Source organism: Neodiprion lecontei, chromosome 5 (genome assembly GCF_021901455.1).
Source record: "Neodiprion lecontei isolate iyNeoLeco1 chromosome 5, iyNeoLeco1.1, whole genome shotgun sequence".
Taxonomy (NCBI): domain Eukaryota; kingdom Metazoa; phylum Arthropoda; class Insecta; order Hymenoptera; family Diprionidae; genus Neodiprion; species Neodiprion lecontei.
The window spans coordinates 25091340-25107326 of NC_060264.1; the positions used below are offsets into that span (position 1 = coordinate 25091340).

The 15987-nt window shown below is 40.9% G+C and overlaps 1 protein-coding gene across 1 annotated transcript in view; it reads left to right on the forward strand.

Moving 5' to 3' along the window:
• The window catches only part of LOC107218672 (semaphorin-2A), a 282104-nt gene that overhangs the window by 123618 nt on the left and 142499 nt on the right, over nucleotides 1-15987 (forward strand). The window contains exon 3 of the mRNA XM_046739750.1: nucleotides 6847-6973. Within this exon, the coding sequence (XP_046595706.1) occupies nucleotides 6847-6973 (127 nt within the window). The remainder of the gene's footprint in view (nucleotides 1-6846; nucleotides 6974-15987) is intronic.

The window sequence follows — 15987 nt, forward strand, 5'->3', positions numbered from 1 at the left end:
TCATTTACAGTCAATAACATTGTTCGTTTCAACCTATTTCTCAAATAGCATCCTCGTCTCTTCCATTCTTTATTTTCTACCGACATGCGTCAGAGCTTTATTATCATACCTTTAGTGCGCTCGTGACAGGCATCGTGAGTTTCCTATCCGTTCTTATTATTGAATGTATTAATAAAAATGGTAGTACAGTTTTAAATGCTTAAAAAAAAATCGGGATGCCAGTTTCTTTGACGATCGCACATAGCTTGGTATGTCCATCTATGTAAAGCCTCCGGATCCATGCGATGGTCAACATGACCGAGAGGCAGGCGCCACCGTTTGAGTCGCGGCTTTGAAAGTGCAGCTCACGCAAGGGGGGTAAAAGAATGTGGCAAATTTTCGCAATACGTTTCATTCGCCGTCGCTGACAGGGGTTGGTTAGTTTTTACCTTCCGCGTCCGTGTCGGCGGATCCACGCACGGCGAACCCGCACCTCGACTTCTCGAACCAGCAGCCAGCTTTTAGGAACTTCAAAGAGTCCCGGCGAGGGTGTGGGAAGCGGCTCGAACCACGGCCATCGAACCTTCGAACCTCGGAGCCTTCCTACGTCGTCTGCAAGGAGGAGGGCGTCTCGCCGATTCGCCTCACCCCTTGACCCGCCGCCCTTGAAGGGCTGACATTGCAGCAAAGGAAGGCGAGGAGAACCGAGCTTGCAGCTGCATCAATTGCATTGTTGCTTTCTGGGGGAAGAATATATATATATATATATTAATGGGAAAAGCTCGCAGCTTCTCCCATTCGCACCACCAATTCCCACGGAATGGAGTTTCTGTATCATGGCTCCATTCTACCCATTTTTCTTCATTTGACTTCTTCTTTTCGTTTCGATCAAACAACGCGAAAGCCCGTCCACTCACTTTCCCAGGGACTAGCAGATTGCGATTGATATTTTTTCTGAGGCAGTGCGCAAAATCCGATTTTACATAACCAAATGAAATCATTTTTATAATGTAACTAGACACTTGGATTCTCAGACGATCCGCAGGATTGTAGCTTGCGGATTCTCGTACAACTGTATCAGCCTTGGACTCATGGATTGTCCAGAGTATAAATATTGATCCGGCGCCACGTACTTCAGACTGAAGCGTACCGACAGTCCTCTTATATGTTATTTCTGACCGAGGCGAGTCAAGGGCGGTATCCAGACGGTATAAACCGAATATGAGAGGGATATTCCATGATCGCATCGTCGACACAAAGACCCGCGTAAGCGGTATAACCAACTGTGCAGTCCTTCCTTCTTGGCGGTCCCTTAATTCCTAGCCTTCTTCTTCGACTCAAGATTATCCTTGATATTCGTACTGCAGCTTTCAAGTCACATCCATCATTGAACTAACAAATTATATCTAACGAACTTCGAATAGATCGATGTCAGCAATACTACTAATAAATCGTTGAATTTTCATACTAAACAGAAATATCACTAAATTGATACTAAATTTGCAACCAACGAACTTGATCTATTCCAAATGCAATGCCTTCGACCAATTTTTTCTTTTTTTCGTCCCTGGAAAGAGGACGCGCGTAAGAAATTAAAGCCACAAGTGGTACCTGGAAAGTGGCGTCCGTTATCCGACGAAGTATCTCCCAGTTTTGTCTCCAGTGTGAAAAATATCGCTCCTCCTGAAACATGTTCCCGTCGAACCTGCGATTCGGTTCGGGATCGAGGAGGCGGCGGACGAGCCGGATGAGTTGGCGAAGCGTTTTGCCCGGCCAGCAAAAGACGCTTCGCTGGTCGGACTGTGGACTGCAGTTTGCTTCACCGGTTCAATTAACGAACCGAGAGATGGGAGGCGGCCGGAGCAGCCTCCTTCGTTAAGGACCAAGAAGGACCGAGAAGGACCGTCAGGACCAAGGAAACCGCTAATACGCCTCGGCTCAGGCCGGATTAAGCCGAGATTATCGCCGGACTTGGAGCCTGAGCTCTTCCTCGATCCGTCAGGCCGTTGGTCAGCCTCTACTTCCGCTTGCTTAGACGGAGACGGTGATCCTCTAGTCCACTTCGATTACCGCCAGTTCGACTCCATTTAGCTTCCACGATACCGTTCTCCTCTGCACTTTGCGTTCTCGCCAGCAGTGCGCTCTTTGAACGTTATTACGGCTTCGTTTTTGTACTCACTCTCTCTCTCTCTCTCTCTCTCTTTCAAACCATTTTTCCTCGACAACAGATGAAGTGTGCTGCGTTAAGTTACGAGGCAGAAGCCATCCTTCAAAATCGCATCGATCCAAGTCCTCGGTTTTAGGATTTGAAAAGTCTGAAACAGTTTTTGAGAAGTTGTTTCAGTAATTATTTACACGTATGAATTATTCCTGCTAGAATTATTTGGCTACTAGAAATTTCGGTGTTTATGAAAAATTTTAATTTTCGGTTGTTCACTTGTGATTCTATGACGCAATATAGTAAACCTCTGCCGTAATCAAAAGTCTGATAATTCGATGTAAATCTACTTTTACGTTTACATGTTCTTGGAACTCGTTTCATTACAGTAATTCTGTATTTTTAAATAGAAAGCTCGCAAGCTCATCTATTCGAGTTATCGCGTGCTTTGATAAATTTTTAAATCGAGAACTCCGATAAAGTTAAATTGATTCGCGTGCGATGCTGACATACCTACAATTTTCCTTAACTAATAGATGATGGAAACAACAGCTAGCATCGTTTTCTGGCTGAGTTGAGTTGACATAACCTATACATACGGACGTACGCGAATAAGTGGCTGTTGCTCTCGCGAACAATTAAACCGCCTACGCCCCCTGACTCACTTATCAATTACGCTTGGTGCAGCTGGTGCTTAGCCCCATTCACATCAATTTTATGGACATTATTTATCGCCACTTCCATGCGACCGTGCCTGCAATTGGCTCACCATAAACCACGTGAAAACGATTAACGTTTTCCGAAAATCCAACTGGCCAAGGAACGACATTGCAGAAGCGTGAAGCACCTCCGGAAAGATTAATTGAAATCAAATCCTTTGCACCGAGGGAAAAAATTTTGTCGCAATGACCAGAATGTCGTCTCGCCAATGAAATTTCAGGGTCAACGGACATCCGACTAAACATTATTTTCGCGCAACCAAAAAGTTCTGTTGATTTTTTAATGCACGAGTGAAGTTTAGCTGGAGTAGTACTATCAAGTCTCATACCATATGAGAGTATTAAGCCCACAGTGATCGAACTTATATAGTATACAACGAAATGTTTCGTGCTGATGAAGTTGACTGTCGAACCGACCAAGGTACCTTTTTTCCGTCGCAAAGAACAACCTTCTCCCCATTCGGATGGCAGGTAACGGCAAGTAGCAATTAGTGATAATTCTGGTAAAGCTAGAACCGGATCCCCGTGAATACAGGTCTGAGATTATTTCGAATCTGCTAAGCTGACTCCGTTTAAATCGAAGAGGTTCAGGTTGTAGAGTCGATTACGTAACGCCCTCCATCTCGTCGTTGCAATATTCTCTACAAGCCAGAACGTACCAGAAACCTCTCCACCTATCAGCTACTATCTACGACTGACCTTCCGAAATACCCGCCTCGGTGCTTCGACTGTAGTTAAACCCAAGCACCTCTTCGACGTCTTTGAGGAGAAACGTTCGCATTACAGTCTAGGGATGAGCCCACTACAGATTCCATTGACGCGATCCGATGCCCACTCCTACTCCGATTGATTGCGACATCTCTCCACGAGCCGATGCAACGAATTCCAACCACATTTACGACTCGGAATACCTTATAATTCATAGCCTGGATAAGATCGGGAATATATTGTCACGTTTTTGGTCATTCTTGTGATTTGGAGACAGGAATCGTTCCTACATTTTTTCTCAACTTGTCGGTTGGTAAATAAAACATCCGATACATGACACATTCGTTACAAGTTACACGTGATAAACTTATATGATTAAGCATAAAATACATTATTGTTGTCCAAAATCCAACTCGTGACCTAACTATTTGTAAAGATTCAATTTACGGTTATTTGACCTACTTTTCATCGGAATCAAACCCAAGAAGTATATTTTTTGACATAACTTGAACAGTTTCGGTTACAATTTTCAAAATTTCATTTGATCAAGCCTAAATTTGAACCCTTTGTTGACCTGACTGTACATCTCGTACATCTTTAACCGTGAAAGTTTAACATTACTTCGTGTTTACCGGTAACCCCAATAAATTGTAAATCCTTGAATTTTGGAATACTATTTTCAATACAGTCAAGGATTTAAATGAAACTTGAAAATTTATTATTTCAGGACTCATTCGCCCTTTTTTATACGTACGTAAAGAGGTGTACGACAGGGAAAGGCAGTAGTTCAATTATGTACTGAGATTTTTCTAGGGTCTTTACCGTGCATTGACGAACGAATTGAAGGATGCGAATGAAAGTATAGCAAATGGGTACAAATGTCTATTCGTTCCGAAAGAGTCCCTCGCGACTTCCGAACAGTCTCCATTTCTCCATTTCATTTCTCGATCCTGATTATACGGTGAAATTGAACTACTCAAATGTAATTAGAGTGAATCAAGGTTCAGCCGATTTTATCGGGAATCTTTTTACCGTACATCTCTTTTACCTCTTCTAATTTTTCATTCAATTCACCTTGTACATATACCCGATATGCCTCGTATTGTCGTGCTCTCCAATGGATCTAGAGATGATATAAAGGGGACATGAAAGAGATTAGTAACGAATAATCTGATAACCCATAGAGGCTAGACCCTAGAGAACTGGACCCAGGAAGTGATTCCCCGGCTTGTGCACGGAAGTAATAGCCAACCTCTACTCTTTTGTAGTACTTATACTAATACCTCTTTAGAAGAACGAAGCTAAGTACAGATCATATACCTGCTTTAACAGTAACCATGGAAACCATTTTGATATCCAATAATTAATCCTGACAACGTTGGCAACTCGATTGCTCTTTCTTTCCTTCGCTTGATCTTGCTTCAATGTATTCCGATTTGATACTTCGGTACTGAGTATCTCCGAATTTTCCATTACGACGATTACGAATGTATTCGGTGAAAAGGAGAACAAGACACGAACCGATGGTTCAGTACGTAGTCTGACATGACGATAATTATACTGTGCCTAATGGTTCCCTGTCCAATAGCTTATTTTCGCGTAGGTCCTACGGCTGGTTTTCCGGTAAGAGTATTTCTCTTCGAAAATCTCGAAGTATGTGAATCGTGGGACCGGATATAACTGGCCTACCAACACAAGACCATTACTTTTTCTCGAAAGCATCGGAAATGATCATTTATCTCGTTCAAAAGTTTCTCTGCACAGACGTTTCGACGCGCCATATACCATTGCAGTTTCTCCACGATAGATCGAAGCTCAGTTCTTGGTTGTTTTCAACTCACCCTGATGCCAAACTAGGCAGGTATCGTATAACTTCAGAACCAAGTCTCGCGCTTTTTCATCAACCAACACGATACGTGTCTCACTTTTATACCAGTATCTCTCTTACACTTTTGGCGAAGTGGAAGATTTTGAAAACGCTCATATTCGAACCAACTCGAAATAGTTTTTTTTTTTTTTTTTTTTTTTTTTTTTCGGAAAGAAAGAAGTAAACAAATTTAAACTGATTGCGAGAGAGAATAATACTCTTGAACAAGACGGGATAAGATATGAAAATGAAACTCTCACACCTTGCAGAATAAAAAAAAAAAAAATAAAAAATAAAAAATGAAAGAATCGATGCAAAAGCAAGAAGGGCAAAAAAAAAAAAGCAAGACGTATTATCCGCGATAAATCCAGTTATTACAGGAGAAAACTTTCCTCTTTCTCTAATATTTATCCGTCATTTTCTTTGGCTAAAGTTCTGGCACGATCTGTGATCGCCCTATTAGGATCATTCATTATTTTGTTTCACGGGGGGGAAAAAGTTGGATCATCGACTCTCGGGTTTTCCGTTGGATGCCGAGGGAGGATATCCGGACATGTCTCCCCCGACTCTCAGGGCACTACTACATCCACCTCTCTCGTCCTCGTCGTTGTTATTGATACTCCATAGCAAAAGTTTTCCATTCTCTCGCTGTAGGCGAGATCCGTTGTCAACCATACGGATAAAAACATATTTGCCCTTAGTCACCGAGTGCGCAAACATACGACTGATATACTCACACACACAGTCAAATGTCTACAAACTTATCGTACAGGCTCATTTCTCATTTACTTCTCGCCAACTGTTTTTCCCGGCCATATTCCGCCTCCCAAAACTTTACCACTGAAAGACATCGCTCGTCGCGACTCTCTCTCTCTCTCTCTCTTTTTCTCTTGTTCTCTTTCTCTTTCCCTCTCTCGAGTTTTTGAACCGAGAAAATTTCGGCCCACATACTGACTGTCCTCTTATTCTTTTGTTACTTTTCTCTATTCACAATTTGAAGAGCAAGAAGTAGAAATGAGAATTTCTCAACGAGGAGTTGCCTTTATTTCTATTTTCTCCCTGATGCGAGTTCTCTTTCAAAAATGATTTTTATTCCGCGATCGCTCGCACAGTCAACTTTTGTACCGAACTAACAATACAAAAAATCTCGTTATTTCACCGTCGCAGAAAAGAAGGTGACGTAAATAAAGTTCGTCAGAGCGAAAACCCGTACGTACAATGGCAATTCGAACGACCGCGCTCTGCTTTATCTGTAGTTTTATAATCTGTTTCCGATTGTGAATTTCTCTGCATTAGTTCCCTTCGAGCTACACTATACAATGCATTAATGGCCAAGCTATCGATTACTGTTGTCAATCCTCGAATGACTGAACGGAATTTTATCGTACTAATTCTTATTCGTTTTCTGCTTTCAGTTGGCAAGTGTCAACGAAATGGATACTTCAAGAAAGGAGACATCCAGGAAGACCGTTTGTCTGCTTTGGCTGGTCTTTCTTGTCGTCAGCGCATCGGCCGAAGGCACTTTGGAAAAGCTGCACGAAGGTGAGTCCTCATTTTTAAATATTGTATCACTGGAACGAGTTTATTTACAGAGTCGTAGAGGCGTTGTATTAATGATCTTAAATGATTTTTTATACTCAGAGCATTTATTAGTCACGTCATTCGGACAGTCAAGAATAACAACTCGTTAACCATTTTTTCACACACAAGTTTTACATCACAGTATCAAGTCACAATCGAATTTCGTACAATTCGAGATTTCAAAACACTAATGCGAAGAAGATGAACATATAGATTCAGAAACACAAAGCGTTGCGAAGTACCGAGTTGTAAAAGAGTCATTAGAGAGAAAGGAAGAAGCAATCTCGTTTCTTTGGAAACCGGTCCCGCTTTCCTGCAGCGCCAAAGTATAGTTATCGAAAAGTTCCGCATGTAGATGTAAGAAAGAATAAACCTCACATATATGTGCAGGTTGCATCAGATCGGCGTTTTTTAATGATAACCTGTCTCAGATTTCGGGCCTAATAAATGGCTGCAGAAAGGTGGTAATAATTGAAACTCATGCTAATTAAAATTCCGTTGAATCCAGCAAAGATCGATCCGAGAATCACGTTCTCGAAGCAAAGGCTCTTATTTGTAGTCACTATTTTCTCAATTAACTTCTTCTTAATCGCTTCTAGGAATCCTGTTCTTCACTTCTGTACTTGGGCATGTATTCCTCCAGTCTCGAATATCACTCAATTTGTAATTGATGAAGCGAACGGAATTCACGCGAGGTCTACACGCGTCACCACGTTAAACGAATCTAAGTCATACTCAGCATCGTCGTGCGTGAGTGACGGCTCGACATTTGTCAGTGTCAAATATATCAGGTGAATGTGTGTATACCTGATTATACATTACGCGATACTAAATATGGAAATTATATGGAAATAACTCCAATTAAGTTACCGAAAAACGAGACGGATCTACATCGCAACTATTACACGCATGTAACGCGTGTCGTCGAGTTCTTTTTTGTTTTTTTTTTTTTTGTTTCACAAACCTCTCAAACCAATCTTGACTTTAATGATCAGCTACGTCAATTAATCTTGTCCTTTTTTTTTTTTTTTTATTCTCTTCCTAGAATCGGAATCATTTCAAGTGCGAAGAAGGTGAAGTCATTTTAATAATACCGTTGATAGTTTAATCCGCATTCATGCGATGACTGGAAAATCTTGTCAACTGCAAAACTTGTGCAGAAACATTGTAAACGTTTCAATGACGTCGTGTTTCGATGATTTAAAGATTGCGTTTTAACGGAGATGGAGACAATTCAAGCACCTAACTGGTCCTACGAGTAATCAGCTTTCTTGATTGTTTCCAAACGTCGATCTTGATTGTACACGTGAGAAAAGTTTACCTTGACAATCATCACCGAATGCACGAATAAGACAGATTGGAGGGACAAAAAATTGAATAATTTGAACGAATCACGCGATCGCGTAAAAGTTCGGCGATCGTCAGTCAGTCGGTGAGTCGATAGGCTGGAAGAGTAATTGCTTACGGTGGTAGGAGACTGCAGGTAATTCTTGGCGCTCGTGACACCGAGATAACCGAGGTATAACCCGACATCGGTGCTCGTTGCCGGAGGCAAGGCATAAATTTTAAGGCGTCCGTCATACCCACTTAAAGTTGACTTATAATATAACGCTGCGCCTGGTCCCATTATACTAATTCAAGATCGCCTCGAGCCAAACACGAAATCCAGTCTGCAGCTTCGCGCTTCTCTCGCTTATAAGGACCACCGCCAGACGGATGGACCCGTTCGCAGTCTCGCTTGGTATCCAACGCCTTATGATCCGGCGATAAATTACATCAGCATAATAGAACAGCCCATGAATAAAGTTATTCAGAATTTTCGAATATATTCGGGCGAGGGCGACTTAGAATGGAGCTCGGTGAGTCTGATCCGACAATTTTCCAAATCTCGTCTCTGTTCGCAGAAATTGTTTCTGGTAAAACGGGGTCAAAACGCGGATTCGATTGTAAAACGACATCGCCTTTCGAAGATGATTCTTACGCAATTAGTGACAAGATATAACGTCTGCATTCCGGGCACTCTGACAGTCGTATCAACTACGGTTGGTTATTTAGAACGAATGAATAAATTACTCACGCGTAAACGCTAAGTCATATTTGAACTGGGACACTGGCCGGAAATGGAGGAAATTATTTGACGAAGATATGCGGAGAGACTTGTCGACTAGCCGTTGAAGCAACGATTCACTTTTGTCTATTATTATGCCAGGATATCGTAGATTAACTAATTCGTTGAAAAAAAAATAAATACCATGTCACTCACGTATGTGATAATAGTTAGGATTTTTCACTGTAGATCATGTATGAACTAGTAGTTGTTTGTCGTTTTGTCTCGATCGAAACGTCAGCCGTTCAAATAAATAATGCTGAAGGTCTACACCCATGAAAACTTTAATTCTCATCTAAATTTGTGGTAAAAAAATATTACATATATTTACTGGAAAAGGGAAGATTTTCTTCTGCTAAAGAATCGAGTCGTAAAGAATTTAAACGTAAGACTTCGACTGCCGCGTTTCTTTCAATTCCGTTACGGAATTTCGTTACCGTTAAAAAAAAATAAGTCTAGAGAATTGAAAATGGCAAAACTACGTACTGGCCAAAAACAAATTGTCAGGTTATATCAGACGCTTTGAATCTCTACTGCAGGGGTACCAACTCAATTCTTAACCCATTGAGTCACACATTATTGTGCCGAGTCAACTTTTACAATAAGATACTAGTCGATGGCCTTTGAGATCACTAATTACGAATCCGAAGACAGATTTAAAAAATTCAAGACAGCGGATCCAATGCGGTGGACAAAAGTTCAAATTTAATCAAATCCGGTCAAAAAAACTGTATACAGTGGTTTTCGGGGTCGCTGATTACGTATTTGAAAATTCAAGACCGTGGATCCAACATGGTGGACTTGAAATTGGAAATTTGTTCGAATAGTGTACCAGTACGCAGGTAATTATCAGTCACGAAATTCATCTCGCTTCGAATTCGGTGAGATTTTCTCACGCGGAAGCTGACCGCCTCTAATGCGGAAATAAATATGTTTCAGCATCCGACATCCTCGCGGCACCGCATTATCTAACACTGCCATACGAGCGTAGATAGCGCGGTTATCTACACCGGCTTTCCGCCCGATAATTGGCGATAACTCCTCGTCTGCTTCAATGCAATCCGCCTTCTGCCAGCTGCAACGTCGACGGAGTCTTGTTCCTACTTTAGAGTTTGAATCGGAAACCGCGACTTGTTTCCGGCCTTGTGTGGACATTATCGAATTTCAGGTGAATTCGGGTTGGTTGGCTCTGCTTTTTTTTTTTCCTTTTTTCTTGGAAATTGGCAAATTAACCTCGCGATTACAACAATCTTATTCTCATTCGTACCCTTCAATGTCAAATATTCACGACAAAGTATTATCAAAAAAACACGATGTCCGGTAAAAAAGGAATCGAAAAAGGGAATGAAAAAATCACTGTTTGAGAAGTGAAACTGACGTGAAACGAATTTTGTTCAATGATTTTTTTCTCCTGATATGGGTAAAAGGAGAAAATCGATCACCCAAATGTAGGAGGCACTTCAGTTGCGAATAATTTCAAAAGAATCATGATACAATTTTGTTTATTTTAGATACCAAAATCGTAGCGTTTAGCCAATTACCCTGATCAGTAAATCAGGGCACATATTTATTGTAAATGCGGTTTCTTCAAATTGCCTAGAAAGAATTAACAGCAACATTAACATACTTTTCCGAAAGAGCAGAAGTTTATCTGTTCAAGCCTTATTAACGACCAGAGTTTTTTGGTTGAAATTAGTAGAACATCTTCTAAACTTATCTTCATACTTGACTTCAATCAAAGTTTCTGAATCACGGAGTATCACACATTTTTTTTTTTCTAATCCGGCACAATAGTCATAAAAATAGTCGCTCTTATCCGTTTCATAATAGTTTCAATGGCCTAAAAGATGCATGTGAAACTTGTGTTTTGACATCTAGTTGTATAAACCATCGAATAGAGTAACTCACACCTCAATTTGCATCATGAAATTCGTTCGAAAGTCAATCAATTACATATTTGATGTGCAGAAATATTTCATACCTCTTTTTGTCCCACACCGGGTTCAAGAGACTTCTGCATATAATTTTTGAGTAGATAACATAAAAAAAAAAAAACAAATCGCACACAGGCCAATTCGCACCATGTTCCAAAACCAACAAAATCATCGCATGAGTGAAAATTCTATCCTCAGCTGATGTTCGATGTGGACGAATATCGCGATATGACAAAGCATAACTTTTGCCCGTTACGAGTGTAGGTACGGAAATGCGACCCGGCGGGATAACTGCACCGGATTCACCCGATATTTTCACCGATTTTCAATGAGCCTAGCTGTCTCTCGTCGAGGGTGGAGGGGTGCAGGTTCGACCCTGCATCCCTCCGGAGTTTTTCCACCCTTCGAAATCCCGACCCGGCATCCATCATCCGAGAGAGGAGGAAATCTCGGTATTTGTTGGGATCTTGATCCTCTCGTCGCAGGCGAGATCTTCTTTTTATCCATCTTCCTTGGTTTCGGTACCTCCTCGGCTCTCTGTCTTCCTCATAATTTTTCCCTCCATCTTCCCTCTCTTTTTCGTTGGGCGCCAGAGGCGAGCGAGCAAGGTTCTCCCGAAGAACTAACATTCTCACGCGTCGACACTCAATTTTGTTTGATTTGTGATCCTACCAGCGCCGTTCAAGTTTAGCCCGTGAACCAGACGCGTGGGCGGCTGCAGGAAGACTTCGAGCTCACCTGAGACCTCGGTCTGCATTTTCCTCGCTCGTATACCTTCCACCTTCGTCCCACAAAACGGCGACTCGGTATTACCTTGTGACTTACGTACGTACCTCGATGTTATAAATTGAAGAAGAGAATATTTCGATACGTGGAAATAAGGTGTGTACCACCTCTTTACCTTCCAGAGTTAGTTCAACCATGAGAACGGCGCTGGCAGTACTCTCATCATCATTCCTTCCCGTCTTCGTAACTGCCTATTTCAAAATTATAGTGTAAACTCAAGCACGTAATATAACGTCTGCTGGAAAACGTTGCTCCGAGCTCGGTGCATGTATATGAATACTGGAGTTGCCACACGATTGCCGTGAACTCAACTCCCACGCATCGTATTCAGAATCGTTTCTGTGCGATCAAACCCTCACTTTTAGTGGACACTAGACTCCACTGACCATCAAAATGCTACTTTAGGTTCGAATAATTTATCCATTCGGTGAACGTCACTGGAGAGCAAATAATTTTTCTTCACCGACGTGGTATTTTTATTTTTTTTTTTATTTGTACTCTTTTCTTCGTCATGACTGATTTTTAAACGAGTTCTCGTCACTGAAGAATCAACGTTACTTGTGATATTCGCATTTGGGATTTCTTACAGATTGAGAGGTATTCGATAGAACGAATATTCTTGAAGAATGAGAAGGATTGGATAGAGTTCGGATGCTTTTTTGACAATCTATGCTTTGTGAGTTTAAATCGAAACGCATTCACCGATTCCTCGAGTGTAGTATAGCTCAAATGATACGCACAAATACTCTGGCTCATCTCACCAATAATATACAGTTTATTGTTTCCTAGCAACGTCCGCCGATGGATGAATCCGAATGACAGTTTCCAACTTTTTATCCAGCAACTTAAAAGAGGGAGTACCTTGCTCCCAGTGCATACGTACGCAAATAAGTAAACGGATATGAATAAACGACTAAGAGGCTAAAACGACGGTTGATCAATATGGCAAGTCGTCTTTATGAGATCTGAATTCAATTGAGAGTTATTCCTCACGATAGTTGAGACAAGTTATTCTTAATAATGGTATAATTATTGTGCTGCTCTGTATAATGTAAATGATTTTTCTTTATTTATTAGAAACTGGTGGAATTTAGGGCGAAGGATATTATTTCGAAGAGTTCGAATTCAAATGTTGAAATCCGATTAAATTGTTCTTCTTGTTCCTGATTCTCCGTCTTGGAACTTGACTTTGGAGTTTTTGCCTAGTGCCAGGTACGAGAAGCGAAACATTTTTCAGATACTCTGATTTTTCAGAAAATCAATTCCTCGATATTTTCACACCCGAAGAACGATCGTGTAAAAACGAAATCAGAAGATTCCGGGGTGGTTCACAGACACTGATCGAATCTATTAAACCCACGTGATTCCCTGATGGAAAAGCTGTAATTGCAGTACCGGAAGTTAAATTGATCTGAAATCTCGCTGCGGATGACTGGTGCATAATTGGCTGCGTCCGGAAATCAGTCTTGGATCAGTTCGTTGTGCCTAAGTTTTTTTCTCACATTTTACTTTGCCAACCGCAGCCTCCGTCTTCCACGAGGTAAGAAGACTTTGCTCGGTTAAATCGGCTGGCAATTTATCAAAAATCAGGTTAGGTCACCGGAGCAAAGGTGAGGACGGCGGGGGATTCAGAGCGATTCCAGCGCCGCGACGCCCGGCCATATTGACATAATGAAGAAACTTGGTCGTAAAGAAACGCGAGTAAAAAATTTCCACCAAACTTTCCCAGCGAGCGGCGAAAGAGAAAGAGACTAAGAAAAAGTGATGGGAGTTTTAGAAAGAGAGATACGGAGAAGCAAGGGCGGGAAAAGGAGAAGGAAAATTGCCGGCCAGCTCCGGGGTAAAGTTTGAAAATTCGTTGAGGCGACGCCAAGACGGCTCGCGTCACTCTCCCCGATTCTGTCTGTACCGAGAGGGGGCACAAAATGGCAGCTCAAGTCACGTTTGTCTTGCGTTGGTCCGCGGGGTGGTTTCCAGGGGTGGTTCCTCAGGTTCCTCTTAGTTTCTGTTTGTTCTTTTGATTCTTTCCAGTCACCTCACTGCCGCCTACTTCTCCGGTTCCCTCACCTTTTATTCCCTTTTCTTCCATTTTCTTACCGCACCGCCACACTTCTTCCATAACCTCTCTCCCTCCTTTTCGCCAACGTCGCCACCCCGCTTCTCCTCTCCGTTCCTCCCTCCTTTCCTTCTCAGATTCTTTCGAAAACTTAACTTATTTAATTTCCGCCTTCGGCCGCCGCCGTGTCACTCCCTATTTTCACTTATTCAGCATCTGGTATGGGTCCGCATCGTCTTTTCTTTTTGCCGCACGTACAGCGATCGACGAAACATTCTGCCGTCACGTTGAGAAACAAACTGAATTATCAGCATTTAATGTTGACGTATACCAATGTTGCTGACTTCATGTTTCCAAAAATACTTCATTAATTTCGCACTCTTGGTGACTTTCGATAAATTTCACCGCACCGTAAAATCTGATAACTATTGAGAGGCGAATTTCGAAGGATCGTGAAAATATCGGGTTCACAGATTAATAAAAATTGCTGTCAAAGAAATGAGAAAATAAATAATCGTTCGATAAAGTAGTTTTAAAAGCTATGAATAAAATTAACCAAATTCAATTTGATTGAAACAGTTTTCTTCTTTTTCAATTTTATACACGAACGAAATTTTGAAAATCCGGCATCAATAATTCATAATAAAGTTTGGATTGAATTTTTTTTTTTTTTTTCTTTCGAACTACATCTTTATTCACAGTCTGTCTAGGCAGACAATAAGTTGAATATTTTTTACATACCTTAGGGTAACGTGTAGGTAAATCTCCCGTGATCAGTACCAATAAACTCTATTCACAAATTTATACATCTATTACGTATTTTCTGATCCACTCAATTTTCATTTACACTGAGTGTTTGGGTGAGTAGTTTTGCGGTTAAACAAGTTTAGTGTTTGTATAATCGATCCTCTTATCTTTGGGAAAAAAATTTCCACTTCTTGTTTGACCGATGGTATATTTGCGTCTTTCTTTATTATCTCGTTTGGTACACACCACAATACGGTCAATATGTATCTCAGAATTTTGTTCTGGAATCGTTCAATTATTTCTATGTTTGACTTTTGCGGTAGTTCCTCTCAGTTGGAAGCCCGAAGATCGGATAGAAGTAAAATGAATATAGAAACGTTGACGTTGTAATCTGTAAAAAAAAAAAAAAAAAACACCCTTACTTTTGAATCACGGTATTGAACACACACAGAAATTATAGCAGCTATTCCTTGAGTGATTTAGGTTCCCTGTTTTTCAGCATCACAGAGCTCTTCCGAGCTTTTTGCAACACGTTGAGCCGCAGTTGAAAACTTAATACCGCGTCTGCAGTTTATTACTACGAAACTCCAAGTGGGTAATTGTGATTTTTTTGCAACCCTACACAGAACGAGGAAGAAAATACGGGGATGGATATAGAATTGCAAGTTTTAACAGCGAGTTGCATATAACAACGAATATATGGCGTGTTCTTGCTCTTGTCGTCGACTGCATACTTGAGTTTCAAAGTGAAATATCATGCGACACAATCCTCTCAGACCTTCGAAAAGTTATTCTTAGACACTGGTTATGGCGAGTAATAGGCGTAATCAGATCCGTTATAATATTATACTCAATCCAACACGAAAGGTAACGTTAGAATCTCGTTTTAACAATACACGCAAGGCATTGTGTTTTGTCAGTTAGAATTTACGATTTTATCAATGCTTGCCGAGTTACCAGCAATAAAGGAAAACAATTTCAAAGTTCGAAGGGAATGGTGTAGAGATGAACGAGATATTTACTGTACTTAAATGTACTTGGAAAGTTTTTGAAATTGTCTATTCTAATTTTGGCTGGCCTGCAGCAGCGGTGAAATTCTATAAGTAATAAGACAAAGATTGAAAATTTCAGTGAAATTTATTCTTATTGAATGGAGATCGTACGACTGATTTGATCTGTTTATTTTAACGTCAAAAATCTTAGAAAACTTCTTCGAAAAAATCTAAAGTAGAAATTTCGCAAAAAACTTTCTTTCCATATCCAAACACGAATACAAAATCGTCGCGGGTACTTATTTATTTGTAATAAATCCATTAAAAAATTACAATAGTCAATTGTTCCAAGT